Genomic DNA, 26,157 nt, shown 5'->3' with positions numbered 1-26,157 from the left:
AGGTAAGGCCCACTGAGCTCTATAGCTCTATTTCAGAAGCGACTTGGCTATCACAAATGATAGCTCAATGATGTGGCTTATTGTGTGGAAATGTATAGCAGCCAAATACTCTAAACGCGTGTTTATAAATTTGGAAGGAAAAACCGGAGGACCTGGAGACAAATCCACACGACCACAGGAAGAACATGAAAACTCTTAATTTACAGCCGTCAGGGTTGGGATCGAACCCACGACCTCCTTTATACCAGGCGAGGCAGTTAACATCTCCTAGCCACCGAGATGTTAACTAGCTAGCATACTATCGATACAAACTCAATATTACAAATATGTTATAAACTTAGATTATAATGGCATTAACTCTTCATGTACTTCCAGTTTTCAAGACTCTTTATTAGTTTTCAGCTCACTTAAATAAAGAATTATTTTTTATGTACGTATATCTGAAATCTTCAATGTCAGAGGAATGCGAGTCTCCCGTGAAAAAGAGGCACTGACTCTCAGTAGGACCCTGTCAACTTTAAACAATGAAGATTTAAATTATTTAAATCAGTGTCAATGTTTCTGCTCCAACTTCATTGACCACACGGATGATTCCGTCGGCCTTTACACGATAATAAGAATACAAATTTATAACAAGCATTCAATTCCGAGGATCCTAATGCGCAAAATGTTTGGCATGCAATTTAAAAGATCCTCGGTCTTGGAAAATATTCATTTGACTCACATTGGGGCTCATAATGATTGTCATAATGCTGATGATGAACTTAGGGTTTCCGCCCAGAGAGCGGCGGGAATTGTTGCGCAACACCTCGATCATATACAAGGAGCTGGCGCTGACCCCACACATGAACCGCTGGGGTTCGACCCCTAACCCAGGAAACAGTGGTCAGCCCTAAACCTCTGCAGACCAGGGTACGGCAGATGCGGTCACCTCCATCATATTTGATGGAAAATGGAAAAGAGTCGGCAATGTGGCTGCGGTCGCCAGGCCAGACCATGGGTCACATGATCCCGCACTGCACCCTGCACCGCCGATTCACAGACCATGGGTCACATGATCCTGCACTACCCCCCTGCACCACCGATTCACAGACCATGGGTCACATGATCCCACACTGCTCCCTGCACCGCCGATTCACAGACCATGGGTCACATGATCCTACACTGCCCCCTGCACCCCTGATCCACAGGGCATGGATCACATGATCCAATACTGCATGTACTGTGAATTCACAAGCAGTATCACCAACGTCCACCAAACCTTCACAGAAGCTGTTAAACAGCTTCATAACCTCGACACACACACACGTATATGTGTATCATTGCTAACTTCACCTTGCCATCCTAAAGAAGAAGCAGCAATAGATCTGGATATGCTGGTTCTTTGCAAATATAACTTTTGACGCTTGACCACATGATGGGGCCATGATGGTCATCACATCCACAATTGTCGCACTGATTAAAACAAAATCGGAGCCTCCAATTGTCCCGATGTTAACTTCTGTTGTACGTGACACGCGTGTCCGTGCTGTCCCACACAGAGCCCACACGTGCTTCAACCGCTTGGATCTGCCTCCCTACCCGTCGTACGCCATGCTCTACGAGAAGCTGCTCACCGCCGTGGAAGAGACGAGCACCTTCGGCCTGGAGTAAGCAGCCCCAAGAGCGACCGCTGCCGACCGGCACCCTGCACCCCCGGGGCCTTCCGCATCCTCCTCGGGCACAAGTGGCGAGAGACACACGACGGATGTGCCAGGGCTCTGGAGTGTGCACGCAAACCGCCGCCTGCTCGCCGCTGCGGGTTAAGTCGAGGAAGTTTTGGTGGCCTTGGGATGGGATGCCGCCACTCTGAATTGTGAATACTCTTGTCGCCCACATTGCATAATTAAAATGTGTCCTGAAGCGTGGAGATGCATTTCTTTAGAAAGCATGAAGAAAAACAACTTGCGATTGATTCCACATCCGAGCACAAGCCCTCACCGCCGAGTCAGCCGGCCCTGGCTAACCAGCGCACAGTCGGCAGCCGTCGTTTTGACAAAGACGGCTAGGGGACATCAATGGGGCTGGAGCCATGAGCGGTCTCGTCCGTGACAGCGACGACGACGACACGTCTTTCGTTTGGTGGTGGCGCAAAGCGCAGCTGTGGGGTCCTGGATGCTGCATTGCAGAAGGATGTCTTCATCAGCCTCCTCCCGGGAAGTCAACCGTGTGGTGCCGCAGATATTGTTGCCATCGGTTGGGCAACCTCCAAGCGCCCGCCACACAATATGCCCCAAGATTCCTGCGGTAGTGCCACGGAATGATGTCCGATCAGTGTAATAATAATTCTATTTAATTTGTATTTATTTTTTATTCGGCATCATTCATGCAGATCGCGGATTCAAACGCAGTTTTTTTTTTTTTCACGGAGGCGCGGTAAACCACAGACAGTTTCCCAAGCTCTGTGGTTCTATAATGAGAATGTTTGGCTGACCCTGCGCATTCGAGGGGAGTGGGGGGGGCGGCGGTAATGCACAATCCCCACACAGAAGGGGATTAACCCACTGCCACACCGTGGCCAAGCCAGGATTTTGTGTCCTTGACTCTCCACGTTGTCGGGAATTTTCTGAGTTTGTGTGATCCTCCAACCTTCGGAGAATAAAAGTGTCGCTGATGACACCTGCACGGTGCACTTAAAACTAAACTATTTTTTATTTGTATTAAATTATTTTTTATTTTATTCGTGAAAGCCCACTGAGCAAAGTAGCTCTTTTTCAGAAGCGACCAGAAATGATAGCTCAACGAAGTGGCTTATCAGGTGGAAATTTGTAGCAGCCAAATACCATGTTGTTTCTAAATGTGGAGGGGAAAACGCAGAGGGCCCGGAGAAAAATCCACATGACCACGGAGAGAAAATGCAAACTTTAAATACACAGGCGTCAGGGTTGGGATCGAACCCATGAACTCCTGTATACCAGGCGAGGTGGTTAACATCTCCTAGCCACCACGGTCGTCGCTTGAGCTGCACAGGGCAGCCGCTCGCTCGCTCGCTCTCCCACGAAGGCTCTGCTCTCTGCCCCCGGTCTGAAACTGGACACAGCTGGACTTTCAAATATTGACTTTCATTCATACGGTGAAGAAATTAAAGAAGTCATTTCATACACGACATTTTAAACGAAAGCACGCAGCACGGCTGGCATTTCCACGCAAAAACACGCACGCTTTACGTGCAGAGTGCAAACGGGACTGTAACCCGGAAACGGCGTTTAACCGCGCAGCTCGCGTACTTTTTTAGCCGTGCAGTACGTGCTTTGCGTATCTTTGTAAACTTGCGGTCTTTGTTCAAAGTGATTTGTTATGTCACTCGACGCAGAATGATTTTAGCACCTAGAAATGTTTACAGGCTGTGCGTGGAGTCTTCTACACGGCGTATATTCTGTTCTGTCATGTGCTTTTATAAGGATCTTGTCACTCGACAATATGTAGCGCGACTCGTTGTCTTCTTCCGAATGTTTGCATGTGGCTGATGGACGTCCACTCCAGTGGTCATTGGTGGCTCTCGCTTCTCTCTCATCGCCCATCATCAGTGTAGAGGCCGTAGAACCTGGACGCAAAGCGCGCACATCTGGCGCAGGTCGGATGTTTACTGCACAACCGGGAAACACTTGTCAGAGCGATGCAGAACAATCGGTTGTTCATTACTTACTTATTTACCCAGGAAAGAGTCCCAAGACAATTTTTCATAAAGGTTCTGCTACATGGGGATGCTTGGCCAACACCAATGACATTGTATGTATTTAATTAAACTATAAAACTTTGTTTTTTTATCCACTGAGCTATATAGCTCTTCTTCAGAAGCCACCTGGCCACAAATGATAGATTATTGGAGCGGCTTATCACGTGGAAATTTATGTCAGCCAACTACTCCGGAGGACCCGGAGAAAAATCCACGCCACAATGGGGAGAACATGCAAACCTCAAATATACAGGCGTCGGGGATGAGATCGAATCCACGACTTCCTGTATACCAGGCGAGGTAGTTAACATCTTTGCCATCTTGGCGCCCATTCGCTATTGGGAAGCCGGAGAACCCAGAGGACAACCGTGCAGACCAAGGGAAGAACATAACAACTCAATGCAGAAAGGTGCCAGGGCCAGGAGTTGAACCCAGGTCCTTCTTGCTTTGGGGCACAGGTGTTACCACTGCACTGCCACCCTGTGTTGCCCCTGCAGAATGGTATAGATACGGCTAGGGCCAGTCCATTGGAGAAGGTAGTTTATTAATTTCTCATCAACAACATTGAACAACTGTGCACTTCAATGCAGTAATTTCAATCGCCTAACAATTTGCAACCAGTCACGAAGCTCGTGACTTGCTGCAAATGCAACCTGGTTGTAAGTGCATTCCTAAAAAAGCCATAGATTGTAATTTACAACGCATTGTGCGTGAGCCTACCCCACTGTGGTGTTACTCACCAGGTATCGGTCGTGCCCACGCCTGCTGGGGCTGTGTAAACCCAGCAGCAGATTCATAGTTCTTCTCTACCCGTGTGGCACTTGGCAAGAGTCCTAGTGCAGTGGTAATTGGCATTGCTCTCCACTTCGGCTGCAGACGCATTTTCATGGAGATGCAGCGCTGCATCGCCTTAGATAACGCTCTGCACACACGCATTGAGGAGCGGCACATTCGGACATAATCAACTTCACCGTTTATCGGTTTGAAAGCTGTGTTTTCAGCAGTCAGTTGACAATCTAATAACTTTATCTTGATCGCCAAATTGTAAGGTTGTTTTGCTTCTAATTTGCGTCATGGCTTTACAGTCATTCTTAAAACGTTCAAGCCACAATATTTAGTTTTTTTTATTGAAGCTTGTGGCAGAGAAACACACCTCCCACCACAAGCGTGTGCGGTTTGTGTCCAGGTGTCCTCAGGCCTCAAGGCTGATGGTCAGCTGACGGCTTCCTTGCACCCGGTACAGGGCTCTCCACGCTCTATGACAGCAATGGCTGCGAGCTGTATTGGCAGTGAGGCTACTTGTGACAATATCGACCGAGTGGACCTTGCTGCATCTTCGCCCTCCATCATCATCATCCTCCCCCTCCCCAACCTCCCTCCTTGAGACCCTGAAAAAAAAAGTTATTTTTTATTGATATTTACCAGCGAAAATATTTTATGTTAATGCAGGGCCCTGTTTTAATTGTCAGGACCGTATCCCTTCCGCTGGGAAGTTTCTGGGTTTGCCTCTGCTCCACGTTATCCGTTCCACCCCAACTGCTTCCTAGCGATCTTTCAGGAAATTACCAAAGATGCCATCTGCTCCAAAGTGGACATTAAAGCTACCATAACGTCAACCGTACTAGATCATTGTGCGTCAACGTGTTATCCCCAGTTCAAGATTTTAAATTACTTTTCAACTAAATTACAAAAAAATTCATTGTATCATTGTCTACATCGGTCTCCAAAATTATGAATTGGAGTGGACTCACCTCAATAACTGATTGCTATACGTAAGTAAATATACAGTACTGTTTATCATGTATGATGTATTATCGGCCACTTTGCATACATTTAATCTACTCGTGTACGAATGTGTTTGTGGGTAAGCACCAGTAGACATGGGCCTGTATCAATATGCATGTGCATGGACACCCAGGCACACAACGGATACCCAGGCACAACAATCTCAGCAGGCGTGGGCTGCGTCCGAGTGCACAGTCACCTGGCCACTCAGGGTTGTCCTTGCCCTGTCCCGAAGGTTCGGTTACGTTCCTCAATGTGATGTTCGTTCAGCGAGTCGGATTGAGGGTTGGACTAAGACGCGGTCTCGTGTGCAGGTGTGGTGTGCCAGTGGAGCCCCCACTCACCCTTGTGAGCTCTCCAGCCTTGTTGGTTGTACTCGTAACACGTTTTGACAGACTGGCTCTGACGAGAGGATTTTGGTGCAAATTCCTCGTGGAGGTTTGCTCCCCCCCCCCTCCACCCCCCCCCCCCCCCCAAAGTATCTCACTCCTTAAATTTTCCCCCTTCAGCTATGAGGTGGAACATTGATAAGGCAAGAGACTAAACCTCCACTCTTGAGTTTGTATGTATGTTGAAAGTCTTTCGCATCGCACGGAGCCAACCGTGATAATCGGAGGTGTGGGGAAGGCCAAGAAACTAAACGAAAAAAGCAGTTCTAAGGAATTGAGTTTTCAGTCGAGATTTAAGAGTGCACCATAGCTCCAGTGGCTTCCTAATATCGGAAGGAAGAGCTTTGCAGGCGGCCGCAGAAGCGCATCTGGAAGCGCGCGATGCGGTGACCGTGTTTGTTCGATGGTTAGCCAAAATAAGGTATGGCCTTAATACAGTTGGTTTACCGATCTCACCAAGTTAAACATGTACACTTCAACGTAGAAGAAACTGAAAAGTAGACGAACTGTATTTTTCATTAAGGCATACCTATTTTAACCACTTGTATATACAGAAGTAAATTTTTATTTAAATGTACCAGGCACTTTTTATTATGGTTTATTATATAAATACCTTGGAAATTACTTCGGAATGACTCGGCTTGGTTTGTGATGTTACACAATGACAGCGTTCTGCATCGTGAGCCATGTGGTCTACTGGAGAGGCGGCGCTGGCACGGGAAGCAACTGATTATGAAGCTGTTAGGCATATATATACGTGCACATGTAATCAAAATCCTTTCGGACCAGAAATATCATTGCCTTAGCAATGTCTTGCACTGGGCTCCAGTTAAAGCTACATTCATAGTCTGTACAATTGTGACCCATCGTCCACACCTGCGTTGGTGCCGTGTAAACTTGCTGGGAGGTTCAGGGCAAGAGAACTTCCCCTATCAGTGGTGGAGCCCAAGTCAGTGAGCAATTATCTTTGCTCACCAATAAAGACGTCTCATTCCAGTCCGGAAACAACCTCTGTGCATGTGTTTTCTGCTCCTCACGTGTTTCTCTTCTGCACAGCCGTGAAGTGTTGTGCAGTGAAAACTCGCGTGTCTCATACACGAGAGTGGGTTACAACCCATTGAGAGCTTTTTTTAAAATCTAATGATGAGAAAAAAAATGTTTTATTTGAAAACATTTTCAGGGGGTTACATGAGCAGTGATGTTATCATGCAACCATTCGCATTCTGAACTCCCAATTGAATGCGTACTGTCAACCAACAGCAGAGGAAAGCAATTCCACCCACCAATGGGGCGTGAATCCCCTTGTTCTGAGTGACAAACAGACTGCGCGTCTCATCGTTTGGTGACGAGGAATTCCCACATGACATGTAACACACACACATGTGGCTTATGTATGTTTTGTTTGTACATTTTTAAGAATGTGTTGTTTGCGGACAATGCGTAACTCTCCTTTGGGCAGGGAGGACTATTTGTGTTTTGTTTTTTTTAGTCAACGCATCTGTTCACTTGCCGAGAACGCTCTCGATGAACACGCGCGCATTCACTGGGCCGCATTTTGTCGCAATTGTGGACGGTTCGTGTCCGGGTGCGCACGAGATGACATCTGCGTTGCTGGACATCCCTCCGTGTTGGGAAGAAGGAGGGGACACGCGGCTGTGATGTAACCGGAGTGTGGACGGTCAGCTTGCCTCGTTTGCCGCTCTGCCCATTGTAGAGCAGCTCACGGGGGGGGGGGGGGTAGACACTGGCCGAGCTTCCCGGTACTGGCACCGGTCAGCGGGAGGAAGCGGCTGGTTCGTGCCCACCACAAAGGGGGGCCGTCTCTGGCGTCACGAAGCGAAAACCTGCGTCCGTGCCGCGAACGAGGAATTGCTTTTACCAATGGGCACTTTGCTTGTCACTATTTATTTATGAACAAGTCACTTAAATGACGACGCGGGTGACGCGCTGTAATATACGCGCCGGGTGTTTTATTCGTGCAGCTGAAGACGCCGCTGAGGTTTAGTACGGTGCAGGGCTCATTGACGCGCAAGTGAACCAGCTTAAATGTACACTTTACATGGCGTGTGTTTGTGGTATATGCATTTGTGCTGACGGTGCATTTGTGCTGACGGTGCATTTGGCTGATGACTCGTGACGATCCCATCGCCACCGCTGCATGGACCCAAACAGATCGATCTGGCCACGCGCTCGCCTGACCTGTCACCTGGATGAGGTGCGATGGCTGCACTTGGAGGTGCGTTTGTCTGTGGATACACCAAGAGGGCTGGCATCGACAGCGAGATGTCTGACGTTGCTTGTGTAACCAGAGCGTTGTTTGTATAGTATCGCAGTCGATTCGTGTTATAGCAGACACCAGAGTCGCGGTGTGGTATTCACAGCATTTCATTATTTGTATGATTGTATTTCACATTTCATTGTATAAAATGGTCGAGTAAGTGGAAGTCAGTTTTGAAAATGTTGTTTTTTTGTTTGTGTTGCCTTGGCTGCTTTAGTATAATTTGTGAAGGGTCGGTGCAAAGTCGCCGTTCAGGGCGCTGATTGACCACGTGGACGAGGATTGTGGGTTTGCGAGCATGGACCAGACGTAGAGGGTCGGCAGTGCAGTACTCGGTGCGGGCTTTTTTTGTTTCGTTTTTCGTCGATAAAACGTTTGCATCAAGCAGATATTCTCACCCGCGTGTCACCAACTTTGCACATTTATATTTTCAAAGAGCGAGGGGTTTTTGCCGGAGCACGGCCTGTTGCATTCTCAAGCCGCCAATAGTGACCGATGGTACCGGACAGATCCGTTTTGTTGTCGATGTTCTCGGATTGTGTGCTGGAATCAAAACAATAAATGTCGTTTTTACTGTTGACGGACGGTGATTCTTTGACTCTTCTACTACGTTCATACTGCACACGAGTGTGTGCTCTGTGTCGGTCAAATGTTTGTTCAGCCACTTCATGTGAATAAGCCGTTTTTTTGTGTGAGAGTAGTAGCGACATTGACTTGGCATTCTTTTAAAGCCAAAACACGTTTCTTCTAGCAATTGACCAGCAGCTATTGTTGTTATTCGTGGTCCTGGAGCCCGGTGTACGATGTTGTGACTCGAGCTGAGGGTGATGGTGTTCATTTCCACTGATAGTAGTAGCCCTGAGCCAGTGGTGGTGGAAATTCCACATTCCTGTGACGGTGGACTCGTCTTCCCAGAGCAATTGCTGTGTTGGGTGTAATGGCAGTTTACGCCGTGTGACCCAATGCGAAGTTAATGTCTGGTGCAACAGTAGCTCTGTTTAAATACGTTGAGTTGTTTTCATGCTTGGACCCAATATTAATTTTAGGTGTGGCGGGGTGTGAAACACTTTTCGTGTAAAGTGCAGCCTCCAAAATCATACCTCCCCTTGGCCTCTGTGTGCAGTGAAGAAGGCCCATTACCTGAAACGTCTTTCATTTTATGGCCGCAGTTTTTATTGACGAATGTGTTGAATTTGTTGTTAACTGTGCACGTGCATCACTGTTAACACAATAACAGCAGCATGATCACCAGTTCAGGATTAAGCTAGTGCGGGGCCTGTAGCATATGTTATAAAAGGGCCCTCAATAAATAAATATACATTAAAACACATTAAAAAAATTTACGTGCACAGTAGAGTAATTGCATTTTTTTATTTGCTCTACAGCCAGATAATACGACAAATCCCTAACCGTAATCACCCAGTCGTTCATAAAAGTCGAAGGCAGTATATTACTGTAGTAATAGAGCAAGTGCAGAATCACTGAACCGGAATTCATAGCTTGAATGCATTTAGCGCGGGGCCCTTCAAAGTACGTGGCCCGTAGCATATGTATCCACTTTTGCCACTAGGATAATCCGGCAACTGATGCATGATCACACAATGCCGCGTTGAAACCCCGACTAAGAATGAATGAGCGAGTGTTGAATTCTGAAATTCCTCCCGAATCACGTCTCCTCCCACCTGCCTGTGGCCCCGCCCCCTCGGGCACGACCGCCGGCTGTGATTGGTCGCCTCGGCTCAGTGGGCGGTGACCGCCGCGTCTATAAAGAGCACGCGGGACGCCGGTACCACGGAAAGTAATGGGTGCGCTCACTGCGTGTGGAAGTCTCCCTGTGCTGCTTCCTCGTCGTCGTCTGTGACTTCTTAGCGTGTTGTTACTTCGCCTGTAAGTGTGTTGCCAGCTCCGCGTGGGTGCCGTGCGAGTGCCTGCTGCGTGCGTCCAAGACGAGGAGGAGGAGAGAGCCCCGCTATAGGCACCACCACCACGTGTAGCAGTGGCAGCAGCAGCAGTGGCAGCTACGAAAGTGTCCACAGCGCAGCGAATAGCAAATGTGACGGCGCCAGCAGTGGCAGCACAGAGATCGTCAGCGAGGCAGGAGGAGGAGGAGGCGAGCGGGATGGTGACCGGGCAGGGGCCCGTCCGCCTGGGGCTGCTGGCGGAGGCGCGGTCCCTCATCCACACGGAGCCGCTCCACTGCGGGTTCGCGTTGGCGGGGAGCGACGAACTGGGCAGGTGAGCGGCTCCCTAGCTCCGTGTCTCTACTCCGTGTCTCTGTCTCGTGTCTCTGTCCCTACCCCGTGTCTCTGTCCCTACCCCGTATGTCTGTCTCGTGTCTCTGCCTCTACCCCGTGTCTCCGTCCCTACCCCGTGTCTCTGCCCCGTGTCTCTGTCCCGACCCCGTGTCTCTGTCTCTACCCCGTGTCTCTGTCCCTACCCCGTGTCTCTGTCTCTACCCCGTGTCCCTACCCCGTGTCTCTGTCTCTACCCCGTGTCCCTACCCCGTGTCTCTGTCCCTACCCCGTGTCTCTGTCTCTACCCCGTGTCCCTACCCCGTGTCTCTGTCCCCGTGTCTCTGTCCCTACCCCGTGTCTCTGTCTCTGCCCCGTGTCTCTGTCCCTACCCCGTGTCTCTGCCCCGTGTCTCTGTCCCTACCCCGTGTCTGTGTCTCTACCCCGTGTCTCTACCCCGTGTCTCTGCCCCGTGTCTCTGTCCCTACCCCGTGTCTCTGCCCCGTGTCTCTGCCTGTCTCTTCGTCTCTAACCTTGTCCCCGAGGTGAGCGGCTCTGGTATTGAGAAAAGGCCTCGTGGGGGAATACTTTTTTTTACGAATAAAAATGTCAAATGTCCTATTTAAATCCGCAGCAAAATAAGAGACTGCGTTTAAGTTCACAATTTGCCATTTGAAAGGAGTCATTCCTCGGCTGTATTGTTGTGACCGCACGGTGAGTGTTGAGACCCATGGAGCGAGGAGATCTTCACTGGGTCTCAATACTCGTTTTCAGGAGGGTCCTGCACTGGGACCTTTGGCTTGTGAGAATCTCGTCAACGCCTGCCCCTTCCGTCGCAATGTGCACAGACGCCAACTTTATGGAGGGCGATTTTTAGCACATTAAATACAGATTGATCGCCATTGCAAGCTGGAGTTTACCCAGAGATGGGTCCACGAAACCCGCTTGCTGCGTTGCCATTTCCTGCCCACCTTCCTGCCCAGCCGGTTTGGGAGTTTGACAAATCTGCGTGGTTCCGTCACTGCCTTCTCCAAAGTGTTGTGGATCACGGCGTGACACACGGGGCTGCCCTACCCCACACACACAGACACACACACGTTGTGACTACATCTCCGGATGGCACGACTGTATTTGCTGTTTGCAAATACTCGCACATCCACGTAAATTCTTTTCTTGGTTCTTTCGGTAAAGTCACGTATGAAAAGCAAAAAACCCGCGACGTTTCGATCGTGGGTTTATTGCTTTCAATTTTAATTTTTGTTTTCTATCTTCGTGACTTTACCGAAAGAACCAAGAATACACAAAAGTTTAAAGTAAAACAAATTTTCTAAACGTGTTTACCTTTTTTAATGCGAGTTTGGTAAAATTCCGGAGCGACATTTGTCCTTGACGATTAAAATCAACGTGTCAAATTTTTCTCGATTTACATTTTCACCGAACGCTCTTCTGATCCAAACTGATACAAACAAACACAAACATTTGCCGCAAAGGCGTGCGGAGACGCGTCTCGACGCGTACATCAAACGGAAGATGGGCCGGCATGTTTCGTGACTCACGCCGAGGCGCGAGAGAAGTCACCCTGGTGGCGCACAACCGATAAACTTACGGGACTTGGAGGACGCGTCTTCTTGCGGCGGGCACTTTTGGTGAGAATAGTACGGCCAACGGTGCGAACCACAGCGGTGAATGTCACGCAGCGAGAAGCACGATCTGGCATCTGTGGTGGATTCGTCACCGCTGGGTGTTTTAATGATTCCTCGGGTCACGGAGTGAAATAGATTTTTAGGGTCGCGACACACGGGACGGATTGTGTGCTGAGGAATCGATTCGTATGTCTTGTACAGCATTGGTTCATGTGGCCCCTGCTGCCTCAAGAGGTCGCTACATTTACCACAATAGGATAAGAAAAAAAAATATCTCTTGAATTGAATCATAAATCTTACATTTTGCCGGCAGCGTGGCGTAATGGTAACCTTTGCAGCAATGAGGTCCTTGGTTCGACTTGGGCGAGTGCCCTGTTCTGTGTGGAATTCCCCTAGGTTCTTGACATTCTCTTTTGACTTTCATGATGTTAATCCTCTCGGAAACTGTCAGCTGAGAGAATATCCCACACAAAGTGTTATTAGCTCATTAGCTCGCACGAATCTGCTCCTGTTAAGGCGATATTGCTGCTAATATTCCTTCTGAGGCTTATTACCTGGGCAAAACAGCCACGCTAATAGCTGTTCACTCAACTCGGTGAACTTGCACCGGACATTTGTTTTCCAGCCAAGCGTCTGTGTGGTTGCAAATTATATTAGCAGACTCGGAGGTCCTCGTGCCTGCGTTTGTAATTGGAGACGACATCACGCTTGTCCCAGTTGAACTCCGGGACCCGTGAAGTACGGATCGCTCAAACTCTGCCAAGAAGGGGATCTATTCCACCTGTGCCCCCCCCCCCCCCATCGCTCCTCCTGGTCAACACCTCCCGGCAGACGTTGTCGATCCGATGCCTGCAACTTGCTTTTGTAAGTGGTCCGAGAGACGAACCCTCGTCTCGGGCTCCTTCCCGCCAGCTTCACGCGTCGTCACAGTCTTGGTGCCCCGTAGAAAGAATCCTTTGGCCTTGAGCGTATCCCCGTATCCCGTTTGCGGATCTGGAAATGAATGCGAATCGGGCGAGAGCCGTAGCCCACAGCGAGTGGCACCCCCCCCCCCCTTCTTCTGCCAACTGGCTCGTTATCAGCAGCGCTGCACGCGCGGCCACCACAGCAGCAGTACCGGGGGAGTGGAGTGGGGGCCCTCACGCCCGCGGCCACCGCAGCGTTTGCAGCGTTTGTGCAACGTCGTTCAAGTCGCGCCCTTTAAATGCCTCGGGTCGGCTGGCCGGGCGGGAGCGGTGCAAGGATGTGAAGCTTTGGAGCGCGTCACCGTGGTTCTTGTTAGCGTAGCTATTGCCCTCCTCGTCCTCCTCCCCTTCCCCCTCGGATGTGAGTCGGTGTGCCTCTCATCCGGTGTTATAATAATGGACTTGCGTCATCGCAGATCATTGACGACACAGCTTTATTGTGTTTTAGATCAACTTTGCCCAGATAGGATTGATCTTTTTGTCGGCACTTACCACTCGGCTAGTTTTCAGAGTCGGCAGTTTGATACATTTTTGTCGGAACAAAAAATCGCTTGCCTAAAGTGTAGAATCAAGGGCCTGCGAGCTTATTCGCAAGAGGAGGTTAAAGTGTATCGGCATGCCGTTATGTGCTTATAAGGCAGTTCTTGCTTTCGGGAGAAATACTTCATCTCGTGGACTTTTGCAAAATGAAGGGCATTAAACAGACGGAAGTCAATAGTTTTGCCTAAATTTATTTTAATGAGGACGCTGCTGCCACCATCCACAACACTTGGCATCTCAGATCGTCCGTTTTGCTCCTTTTCTGGCCCAGACTTTGACCTGTACTGATAAACTAACCAGACACGCAGCACAGTCCAGCTGCTGTACCATGATGATGTTAACAATTAATTGTGTTTGATAGAGCGTCCTTTCCGCCAGAGTGTTTCGGAGCGCTTTGCACGATAAGCAACTTGCATCTCATCTGAAACGTTTGAAAAGGCGCACCCCCAGTAGCATCTGTCCCTGTATATTGATGACAATTAAGTCCTATCCAGACTGGAGATGCTGCGGCAAAGCACAATAATCAAGTCTAGGTCAGGCGTCTTCTACGCCCCATCATCGCCTTTGGGTTGATAACAACATTCGTGCAATTCATTGAAAGTCAGAAAAATGTTTGTTTTGGATAGACTGGCCCCACCAGATGAATTTGGAATGTCTACTCCTGGCTAAGTATTGCCATTTAAAGATACGCTCTGCCCAACTCCTATTTTAGCATCCGTACACACGCAGGTTGGCGCAGTGGTGGCACGCGTGCCTCACAGCAAGCAGTGCCTGCGTAGCATTCCCAACAAGGGCACATTTCTGTGTTGAGTTTGTTTATTCTCCCCCTGTTCTGCATGGGTTACCTCGGGGTTCTCCGGTTTCCTCCCGTAGCTACACAACTGTTATTGAATCTTGACTTAAAGCTTTCGTGACTGCAGGAATTCATATTCTTTGGGTCTTTCGGTAAAGTCCCGTAGATAGGTTCAAAGAAAATAACAAAACAACTACGACGTTTCGATCGCAACACAAGCGCTCGTCATCAGATCGTCAACAATTTGCCTTCAGAAGCTAACCCCCGTTTCCTGATGATGACCGCTGGTGTTGCAATCGAAACGTCGTAGTTTTTTTGTTATTTTCTTTGAACCTATCTACGGGACTTTACCAAAAGACCCGCCACACATCCCAATGCTGAAAAATTACCTGCACATCACTCAATTGGGATCACACACAGCGGCAACATCGGGCCCATACTGCAAAAACTGGGCAGGACCATCCTGAAAAAGAGTTGATACTCGGTGATGAGGCTTCTGGGATCACAAAGATCATAATCATAATGATAAGAAGGGTTAAGGGGCTTTGTTGACCCTCAAACTTTTATTTATCTGATTGTGCACCAAAACCGTCTGTCCACCTGGTCAAACCATGCTTTACTAGAATACCACACGGTTAACTTTTGGCAACCTCCATACGTTACTTGTACTGCTGCGTTAACAAGTCTGCTCTAGGAAATCAGTCGTCACGTGCCGAGTTTGATAGCAGCCCCCCCCCCAATTCCTGGAATGCGCCCCCACCGTGGCGATGCGTGGTACCTGCCGCCCGATAACGGAGCCCTATCTCCCCTCGCCACGTGCCTCGCGGGCCCTCGGGAACCGTGGTCGACACAACACCCACGCGCTCAAACTGCCGGTGCGGCACCTCGCGCGCCACCCCTGGTAGGTGACCTCCCGCTGGGCGCTCGACGCGGGGCGACGCTCGTTCGCTCGACGCGGGGCGACGTGGGTCGACACGGGGCGACGTGCGTCGTCGCGACGCCGACTCTGCGGTGGAGGCCCCGAGCGAGTCTTTGGCAGCGTCGCTGGTAGCCCGGTCTTCCCTCCCGCACCTCCGCAGTGCCGAGTCACGGGCCTCGTAACCTCAGCCCACAACGCTTGCGTTGCCGCAGGAGGAAGCGACGGAGTAAATATTGTCACAGATATTGACGACGACCGTTGAGGAGCACGGCAAGCCGTTATTTAGCAACAGAATCAACACGTCATAGATTCTTTTCTTTCTCAGCGTTCCCCTTCCTGTCGTCTATCCTCCTTCCCCCCCCCCCCCCATCTCACTCCCCCTACCACCTACCCCTGGGGCCAAGTGATCACTCTGGGAAAAGCTGCCGCTGTTTACTGGCCAAGGAATCCGCTCGGGGTCGTACCCGTGCGGCGCGATGAGACTCAACTCCTGGCTCGGCGATGGGCATTAGTCTGCCAGTAGTGGACATTGACTGCTGTGTGTCATCCCCAGCGAGTCATGTTTCAGCATTGGGCTGTGTTTGGCCAATTCCTCTTACATTCTGTGCGTGTGGTTTTCCTTTTTAGCTTTGGGAGAAAACCAGAAAACCCAGAAAAAAGTTCATTGCAGAGCAGGGGAAGAACATGCACGCTCCATCCAGCGAGGCACCCGAGTCTGGAATCAAACCCAGGCCGTTCTTGCTGTGAGGCACCAGTGTTACCACCGGACCACCACCCTGCTGCCCAGATGCAAATGGTGTTATCGGTCATATCTCGCTGTCCACCCCTCTCTCCTGGAAACCCACGCTTGTTGTTTTTGTTTTGTTCTATTAAACTTCCTCCGCGTAATGAGATTGCGTTGTACCAATCCCTGTAAGCCATGATTCCGAATTTGATTATACACTTGCGCGAAAATAAGCAGCCGTTGCATTAGCTACCAGAGTTGGAGGTGTTTTAAGCAATGTTCAGGCCGTTCCTGTTACATCCAGCGCAGCAGTAGCCCCAGCTGATGTCGATTACGCTCCCGGGCATTACGATCATCTACACGGCACGGTGCCAACAACGCGGCTTCAACGTTTTAGCTTAAAGCACTTTTAAAAAGTCAATTAATTTTAATCCCCTTCGTGGCAGCAGCGGCTTTGTTGCGCGACCCTTAGTTGAACCGCTTTGCTCGCTGGCGAAGTCGGACACTCGTGCCGTGCCGTGGGGGGGCTCCGTAGGGGGCAGGTGGGGGGCTCCAGGGGGGGGGGGGCAGTGCGCAGGCCCGAGTCTATGCCGTCCGGTGCTCCGGCTCGCGGGCCGAGGGGATCAGAATCCCAATATTTATTTACTGGAGGAATCCGATGAAATATGTAGTTCTTTTTCACGGATTTCCGCGTCGTTGTTCTGCTCGCATGCTGTACGTGTCTGCTGTGCAACGGTGGGGGGGGGGGGGGGTTATCTCCTTGTGTCTGTCTCTTCGTGCCGCTCTGTCTCGGCGTTTATCACTTGATCTTCGCGGACGGCGTGCAGCGCTCGTCACGTTTCCGCTATTGCTGCGGCGGGATGAGCTCACCGGCGCGGTGACCTCCACGTGTCTCTCGCTTTGTGCGCCGCTCGCAGGGCGGAGGGACGGAGGGAGGCCAGTGGCGGCGGCTGTGTCTGCCGTCCGTCTGAGCGGCGTCATTTCCCACACCCCCCACCCCCCACCGTGGACTTTGCTCAGATGAGTGACGTCCGCTGTCTCGGCGACGCGCACCGCCGATGGCCGACAGAGAGCAGCACCTGGGGGGTTTAACACGTCGGCTCCATCATGGCTCTATTATGGAAGAGTACCCGGGGCCGGTGCTCCGTTCGTTATTCTGCTGGGGCGTTTTTCACCGGTTGTGATATTGGAAGCGTCCCGTCGCTGTAGAGCCCCCCGCCCCCCTCCCCGTGTTACTTTGTGGCGTGACCTACGTGGCGTGACCTACGTGGCGTCCTCCTGTCGAGGGTTTTGTACGACGAGGACCGGCACTGAATTCCGCTCTAAGGACGGAGTGGTTCCCCGTGCACCAGTCTGCAATTTGACTGTCAGCAGAGGTACTGTAATTGTGTAATCAACTTCGTATTTACGGGATTTGTTACTTTTCTAATGAGATTTGTGGGCTTTTACACCTAATAGGATTGTGTGACCTATGCTGTGGCTTTGGAACACATAAAGATATCGATGGACAATTTGGGCGGAAGGTGGAGATTCGATGCTGAAACTTGAGCGGGTCTGCGATTCTAAAGCTCTCCAGGCAATCTCCACCCGGAGAGCTCTTGACGGCGCCGCGAACGCCAGAAACTCGGCGGCGCTGTTCCAAGTGACGCCGGGTGGACTTGCTTCGCCATAATATCGACGATGCTCACAGCGGCGTGCGGCGGTCTCCGCCCCCCCTCCCCCCCTCACCGCTTTTTTTCCATGGCCCCTCACGCGGCCCTCGACGTTGAACTCCTCCCCGGCCCCCCTCTGTTCAACTCGACGATTGGCCGGTGGGGGGGGGGGCACTGCGCCGAGCCGTGGCCTCCCAGCGGAGCTGTTTCACGGCCCGGTGCTCGGAGGGGTCAGAAACGTAGAACGTGTCGAATTAGCGATGTGGAGTTTACCGTGACCGGCGTTCGGGGGGCACTTAAAAAAATCATAAACAAGTTGCCTGAAGTAATCGGCGCGCACCGAGTGACACACGTGAGCGCGAGCGTATTTGCGCACGGATATAAATACCGGCACGGAGGCTCCTTGGGTGGCTTTGCGGTCGGCCGCCAAAGTTTTGTTTCCGACGGTCGCCGGGCTTCAGTCATCGTCCCTCCCTTGAGGAGCGGCATTGAGAGGACCTCCCCAGGCATCGAATGTAATTCCTCCCAACATCTTCTCACCTGTGTCCCAGGAAGGTTGCTGCAACTTTTATTTGGAAATTGCGCATCTGTCCGCCGGGTTCGCCGAAGCCAAGATGCGTGGAATCGATCACGTGTGGTACACAACTATCTTGGTACAGCCTTGGAATCAAATTGATGGCCGTTTTTACACGGGCTGGGCGATTCCTTCCCCACGTCCGCGTCGTTTCAGCCGAGTTTGCGCTGCGCCCCTGGGGAATTGCCCCTTTGAGTGCTGTGGACAAATATTGCGCGTATGTGCCAGGCTAGGTGCGTTTTGTGGCCACTTGAATTGTCAAACTCGCTGACAGGAGATGATAAGACAGGCCTCAGTGTTATGGTGATATTGCCCTCATGTATGATATGAACTTTGAAATTATAATGAAAATGCATTTTACCTCAGCCTCCCAGAGTCTCAACACTCTTTTTCAAGAGGGTCCCGCTAAATTGGGATGTTTAGCCGATTCCGAGTGTTTGGCTACTTGTGAGAGGAAACTGGGGAAAACCCACCACGCACAGGAGTGGATCACGCACAAAGCTCCACACAGATGTTTTCAAGAATCCATTGCTGCGCATTCATCTTCTGGCCACCTCACAGGCGGCCCCCAACCCAACAGGCCCCTGCTCATCCCAACTCGAGCAGCAGCCAGGCTCAGACCCCGGCACCGTTGTGACCTAGAGCCTTGTGGGAAATGGTCGCCGGCGACACACGCGGTCGATTTTCACAGCGGCAACGTTGACGTTTGCCGAGCCGGAAGCGCCTCGCTCCGCGCGTTCGAGAACGGTTGACGCTCTCGCTCCGGTTAACGCTCTCGCTCCGGTGACCGTGTCTGCCTTGGCAGGGGCCGCTTCGGCGTGGTGCGCAAGTGCGTAGAGGTGTCCACGGGCCGCGAGTTCGCCGCCAAGTTCGTGCGCAAGCGGCGCAAGGGGCAGGACCTCCGCGCCGAGATCATCCACGAGGTGGCCATCCTGGAGCTGGCGCACGGCAACCCGCACGTCATCGGCCTCCACCGCGTCTACGAGACGGCCGGCGAGATCATCCTCGTGCTTGAGTAGTAAGTCCTCGTGCCCGCACCCCCCCCCCCCACACCAACAACACCAACAACACCAACAAGACCGCCACACGTGCAATTATCATCGTTACTGCTCCTATTGTAACGGTCCTCTGCAACGGCCCCCCACTACATCGCCATTCCCTACCCCCCCCCACGTACACGCACGCTGAGATGAGACGCGGTCCCGAGGTGTGACGATGTTGTGATTGGCAGTGGGAGATGAGGTGACAGGGATGAGGGGAGGGGCAGGGAGATGGGATCCATAATACAGGTTTTTTTTTTTGGGTTAGATCGCGTAAATGTATAAATGTGTCGTTAAAACCCGCCACCACCCGACACAGCCAACTAGTCAGGGTTGTCACGTAAACAGAACGTGCCAATTCGTCACTAGTACAGCACACCGGTGTGTTGGGAGAGCCAAGCCACAGCATTTACAATCCGAGTACGATGTTTCGTTGGCGGATTTAACGACACATTTATATATTTACGCGATATAACCCAAAAAAACTTGTATTATGGGTGATATTGGTCGCTAAAGCCTACGTGTTGTTAACCTGCGAGATGGGACCGTTGGGATAAGAGGGCGGCACGGAGGAGAGATGTGGGTGGAGGGAACTGCGTGTGTGACGGAGGTGAAATACAGGGGAGTAGTCACCCTGGCCTGTCTCGGTGTCCAGCTACATTACTAGAATATTCATTTAGTTTGTTTACCCAAGTGGGCCTCACTGACACTGCTGACACAGAGCCCCACTCCTTTATTGTTTATGTTATTTTTTACGCTTGTTTACCGAGTCGCAGGACCCTCTTGAAAAAGAGTCATGAAAATTATTTTTTGCAGTGTAGGGTGATGTTGTTACTGTGTGTGAAATCCAAACCGAGTAATTCGTAGGTGACTTTTAAGCATTGGGATGTTTGGGCAGGCACCAGTTACACTGGTCTGCAAGAGATACCCATTCCAGCCCTATTTGCTCGGAAACTCTGAAGTAATTGATAATTGTTTGAATAGTATTTCCTTGACTGACGTGTGACCTGTGCACTTCTTTGGCCCAGCATGGTACTATTTATACACCGAGTCTGACGGACCTTCTGTTTTTTGGTCTTACACGACAGGTTCTACGGACACGCCACGGTGGTGAGATGTTAACCACGTTGCCTGATATACACGTGATAAGCCACTTCGTTGAGCTATCATTTGTGGCCAGGTGCCTTCTGAAAAAGAGCTGTATAGCTCAGTGGGCCTTACCTGGTAAAATAAAAACTAGTTTAGTTTCTAGTTTACACGTTGGATTAGAGGCATTACTCGGTAAATTCGAGTGGAAATAATGGTCCTTAATTTTACAAATACAGCCTTGGCACGGTTGAGTGGTAACAGTTCGGCTGAGAAAATCCCCGCATCGCTTTATGTAAACAGCGAATTTGAGTGGCATTTTACACAGCCCCGTTATGGCATTTCAGGTCATCTTACAATGGTGAAAGAAACTTTCTCTCTTTATTATATATAGCACATCCTGTGAGATGGGGGGGGGAGCTAAGTCAATACACAACCACGGGGCAATTGATGCAACGTACAAGACTAACACCATCACCAAGTCGTCTCTCTCTGGCCATTCTTTTCAGTTGGTGGGAACGGCAATAAATTCGGTTAGGCGATTTTTTTCATGCTCTTGTCTGGAGAGAGGCTTGCGTGTTGTGCATTATCCTATAAACAGTTTACAGGATCTTTGTGTGCCTGATACTCGCCATTGGGCCTCGCAGAGTAAACATGCAATTGGCGGAACGGGGCGCACGCAGCAGTGGTTGAAATGTTCGCAATCTGATTTGTGCCTCGGCATGTTCTGGAAATGAGATTGCACACGTTTTATTTTGTCCGCATTTTGTTTGCGTATTCGCACTGCCTTTCTGACCACTTCTTCCGTGCACCTATCGCCTGTGTTCAGCTGGCCCTGTGGCTTGGGGTTGGTACCTCTGCTGAGATGGGCACTTCAAACGAAAAGCACGATTCGTAACGACATTTGTGTTTCAAGGAAACACTCGTGAAGCCTTGAGGCGGCCCGTTTCTGCATTGTGAGGTTATTTAGATTATTTTGCTGCTTAAAAATATGGCCAAATGATGGGGCCACTTTGTTGAGCTATCATTTGTGGCCAAGTCACTTCTGAAAAATAAGTTAAAGCCTCAGTGGGCTTTGCCTGGTAGGATGCAGAATGGCTTAGTTTCATGTGTATGTGTTTGGGTGATTTTTTTTATCTCTCTTGCACTTTGCACTCTTATCGTGTTTTTGTGTTGTTTGTTGTTGTATAGTTCTTACCCCGTGCCCCTACTGGACATCTGTGGAAGAGAACTTTATAGCTCATCGGATTCCTCCTGCTGCAGTCTAAATACATTTTCTGATTCTGATTTAATGGAACGTTTTTTGTGCAAATTCCCTTTTTGAAGTAGTGGTTGGTTTTTAGTTATTGTTGCATGCAGTGATGTACCCGGAGAAATGCTACACAAGCCTCGGGGTAAACCCCACTTGTGGTACTGCCATCCTCTGGTCGTCCCGCCATCGAGCGGCGTTGGGAAGTCTCTAAAATCTGCTGGATCCGCGATTGCGTGCCCCGAATGTGCAGCACCACGCACGCTCATGCAACACGGACTGAGAGGACGGCCTTGGAATGAGGCTCGTCAGCATTTTGCAAATTATAATTTAATTGCAAACCACAACCTGGGCTTAGTGTCAATCTGTTGTGAATGTTGTCCTCGTGGTGTGGCACTGAAACTCCAAGAAGCAATGCAATCTAGTTGTGTCCAAGTTGTGGGTTTGGTATTCTTGCAATCCAGCAGCATTTACTGCGGTACAGTAAAACCTTGGATTGCGAGCATAATTCGTTCCGGAAACGTGTTTGTAATCTAAAGCACTCGTATATGAAAGCACTCGTATATCAGTTGTGATCATGTGACGCTCAGCAGACAAAGCGTATACACGTACTACTCGTATTGCAAGACCTCGCTCGTTTATCAAATTAATATTTACTTACATTTTTTGCTCGTCTTGCAAAACACTCGCAGACCAAGTTACTCACAATCCAAGGTTTTACTCGATGTCTTTTGTTCACCGTCCTGGTGATCCGTTAACCAGGAGGGGTCAGCGGACTCTTGAGGCTGCGTGGATCTTGGGCAGGCCGAATTCATCGTCAATGATCGCTGCGATAAGGCCCCTCGTGCTCCTGCATAGTTACAAACATTTTTAACCATGCGGACGTCAGGCAGTGCCACATCCCGAGTTTCGCAGGACACGGAGCCATGTGGCCACGCTTTAAACGTTATTCCCACAAATCTGAGCAACAGCAGCCCTGCTTCGGTATGCATAAATATGGCCCGGGGATTATATTTAAATTCCAGAGGATCAGCACTTTTGGCAAAAGAATGCTTATTTTCTGTGGCCCCATTGCCCCTTAATCATCTAAAAAGAAAGAAGAAATGCACCCGCGATGTTTATTCGCTGCCTTTGCCCAAATTGAGCGGTGTTAGCGGAGCAGAATTTTAATAAACGAGGGTCACAATGAATTCCGTACTTGTTCTGAATGGTTGACAACGCGGAATGCTATTTGCTTGTAAATACAGCAACGTGATTTGCAGGGTTGAACTACATTCATTCTCTTTCACTGCTCGGTCTGCTTTCCGTCACATTCAGCATGGAGCAGTTTGCTTTTCCTTGGCTTTGAAGGACAGGGGCCAGTCGATATATTTCTTAATTTAGATTTTTAAAATGTTTTTGTCTATCCGGAGTTTTACATGACCCCACGGTAGATTGTGTGTGCATTATCTGGCGATATCTCTGTACAGTCTTGGGCCGTGGTAGTTCTGTTGTAAAAGAGCTATTTCACTCGGTGGACCGCACCAGCGGAACTATTCCCACTCGCGCCCAACATCGATGACAAATATGTGAACTGGTCCTGGGCCTCTCTTAGGTCGACTCAGCCTCAAATGAGTATACCTGGTGTGGTGTGGTAAACATCGCTACTGGGGAGACAAAGGCGGCCACACGTGGTGCTGACCACCCACCCCCTCGTGTGCCATGCCGGTCTTCATAGGTGCTCGCTAACAGCACTTGCTCCAACAGTCTGTTAAGGCTATACGGGGTTCTTTGTCTTTGTCTCGTGCAGTGCGGCAGGAGGGGAGATCTTCAACCAATGCGTGGCCGAGAGAGAGGAGGCGTTCACGGAGCGCGACGTAGTGCGCCTCATGACCCAGATCCTGGACGGCATCGCCTTCCTGCATCGCAAGAGCGTCGTGCATCTCGACCTCAAGGTGCCCGCCCGCGCCGTGCCGCGTCACACTGTGCCACACCGCGCCAGACTACACCGCACTGTGCCAATCCGCGCAGCACGCCACTCCACCCCACGGCACGCCACTCCACACCACGCTGTACCACACTCCACCGCACCGCACTGCACGGCGCCGCACTGGACCCACACCGCACCACTCCACGCCACATTGGCCACAAAAAAAATCTTGACGCACGCTGTCTGTGTAGAGTAAACATGCGATGCCTTGCGACGTCGACCGCAAGTAGCCGCTGGCTACCCAAGCCCTCTATCCTGGCCGTGCGCGTGCCCAGGGAGTTGTTCCCATGCCGTCTGGGGCTCGCTCTTCCATGAAGGGGGCACGCATTTCACAATGACCGGTGGCTAAAAGTGCGCTTGTTTTAGTCGGCGGCCTTGCCCCAGGGAACTGCTGGGCTGCAGTGAAAGCTGCCGATTATCTCTGCCTACGGTTCCCTCCCCTGGCGCTGCGTGCCGTTCCCAGATCGTGAGATAGAGGCTGTTTAGAGAGAGTGGCTGTAAACAAGAAGGGTGTTTATTTACAACGTGCAGGATAATTGTGAAACGATCCCGTGTTCGGAAATGCCACGCGCACGCGTTTAGTAGGTAGCCAATCGCAGAGTTGTGTTTACAGATGGAGAATGTGCCGCTTGGCTTGTTATTTTTAACGCTCGAATAATTCGCACGTTTTGCTATCTAATGTTATTTATAAAGTCTCGTGGGCTCACGCAATAGATAGCAACGCCGTTCTGTAAGCCGAGCCATTTGCAAATGAGACTGATCGTGGTCTATTGAGTCCCCACCTGGTTGAACTAATTTTTTTACTTAAAGCTTTCGTGACTGCAAGAATTGATATGCTTTGGATCTTTCGGTAAAGTCACGTAGGTTTAAGAATAGGTTTTTCCCCTTTTTTCTGGGAACAAAACTGAAACCTTTTTTACAAGGAATCATGTCTGCATTAACCACAATACTGGTCAGAATGCAAACAAAAAACATACTCTGATAATATATGCATTGTCTTTGAAACTGATTGGTCCACACCAGAGACAGCTTTTTTTGGAGCCTCGTCTCAAACGGTGTTAGACCAGAGGACGCCAAAAGGCGGACAGCCCAAAGACAATGCCACTATCAGAGTAATGAAAGCTCGGGGTGAGCAGCTACATCATGTACTGGCAAAGGAGGTCCCATGATGTAGCTGCTCACCCCGATCACGTAGGTTTATTATTTTATTTGAACCTATCTATGTGACTTTACCGACAGACCCACAGAATATGGTTGAACTAAACTTGAAAGCTAAATAAAAAAAGCACGCACACAATGACTAATCGTAGTCAATTGGGGTCACAAATAGCAGCAGCAGCAACATTAAAGCCAACTTTAACAAAAAACTTGACAGGACCCTCCGGGAAACGAGTCTTGAGACTCTGTGAGGCTTTCATGGGTAACACGAGCGGAATCACAATTGAGTTCATTGCCCATTATACACTATTTCAAGGCCATTGCAATTTAGCCTCTCCCTCGCAAAGGAGAGAGCCAAGGAGCGAGCGTTGTGCGAGGTTCTTTTTATTTTGCCGTATATCGTCACAACATTTGGATTGTAACCCTCGCCGCATGGTATCGCATACTCGCCGTGTCAGCTGGCGAGTGATGCGGCCGAGGGAATTGTCAACTCCCTACCTCCGACCAGAAGGGATATTCAGCTGCCCCTATTGGAATGGAAACTAAAACTAAACGAGAAACAATTTTTATTTTACCAGGTAAGGCCCACTCAGCTATGTAGTTATTTTTCAGAAGCGACCTGGCCACAAATGATAGCTCAACGAAGTGGCTTATCACCTGGAAATTTATCGCAGCCAAATACAAACGCACGTTTCTAAATGTGGAGGGAAAAACCGGATGACCCGGAGAAAAATCCACGTGACCACGGAGAGATAGACACGCAAACTCCAAATATACAGCAGGCGTCTGGTTTGGGATCAAAACCACGACCACCTGTATACCAGGCGAGGTAGTTAACATCTCTCCACCGCGGCACCACAACCTGCGGGCAAAGACACCTTTTCAATCGTCCTCGTTGCAATCGACAGAATCATAGAACAGTGGAGCTGTGTTCTGGTTCAAATGGACGTCACCAACCAGAGCCATACACCTTGCTCCTTGCGTGCAGGGCCATGAGGATTCACCCCCCCCACCTCCTAAATGTTTTGAATCAGGCTCCCGATTCAAATCGAGAATCGATTCTCCAATGCTCACGTTGTGGTGAATGGAAGCGCCCCTTGTGGGCTGCATGCAAACGTGAACGTTGCATTGAAGAGCATCGATTCTCCCGTTGCGCCGCTCACTCGGTGACGCCTGGCTCACAAACTTAAGAATCGGCATTCACCATTGGATGGATGCGTCGAGCGGCTCCACGTTGTGTGCCTACGCGACGGTCGATCCGTTCGTATGGTGGCCTTGGGATTTCACACTCGATGTACATCCCAAATTGCGCACTTCCACACCTGCGCCCTGCTGTGTGGAGCTTCCAGACTACACCTTGCCACCCTTAGAGGCTTTGTTCTGCGAGACACTACTCGAGGTCTGAAATTCGGGCGTCAATCGTGGCCTCATTATAGCCTCGGATGCG

The 26,157-nt window shown here is 50.2% G+C and overlaps 2 protein-coding genes across 2 annotated transcripts in view; both read left to right on the top strand.

Annotated features, from left to right (window-relative positions):
- The window catches only part of LOC133345832 (E3 ubiquitin-protein ligase HECW2-like), a 204,145-nt gene extending 195,402 nt beyond the window's left edge, over window positions 1–8,743 (top strand). The window contains 1 exon segment of the mRNA XM_061556852.1: window positions 1,542–8,743. Within this exon segment, the coding sequence (XP_061412836.1) occupies window positions 1,542–1,653 (112 nt within the window). The 3' untranslated portion in view covers window positions 1,654–8,743.
- A 1,238-nt stretch (window positions 8,744–9,981) lies between these two features.
- STK17A (serine/threonine kinase 17a) overlaps window positions 9,982–26,157 on the top strand; it is a 30,358-nt gene continuing 14,182 nt past the window's right edge. The window contains exons 1-3 of the mRNA XM_061556847.1: window positions 9,982–10,402; window positions 19,014–19,226; window positions 23,373–23,517. Of these exons, the coding sequence (XP_061412831.1) occupies window positions 10,287–10,402; window positions 19,014–19,226; window positions 23,373–23,517 (474 nt within the window). The 5' untranslated portion in view covers window positions 9,982–10,286. The remainder of the gene's footprint in view (window positions 10,403–19,013; window positions 19,227–23,372; window positions 23,518–26,157) is intronic.

The sequence above is a fragment of the Lethenteron reissneri genome, chromosome 23, assembly GCF_015708825.2.
Source record: "Lethenteron reissneri isolate LAM-NWPU_2019-01 chromosome 23, ASM1570882v1, whole genome shotgun sequence".
Classification (NCBI taxonomy): domain Eukaryota; kingdom Metazoa; phylum Chordata; class Hyperoartia; order Petromyzontiformes; family Petromyzontidae; genus Lethenteron; species Lethenteron reissneri.
The sequence above is the reverse complement of the archived record's forward strand: the minus strand, read 5'-3'. Positions and strand labels throughout refer to the sequence as shown.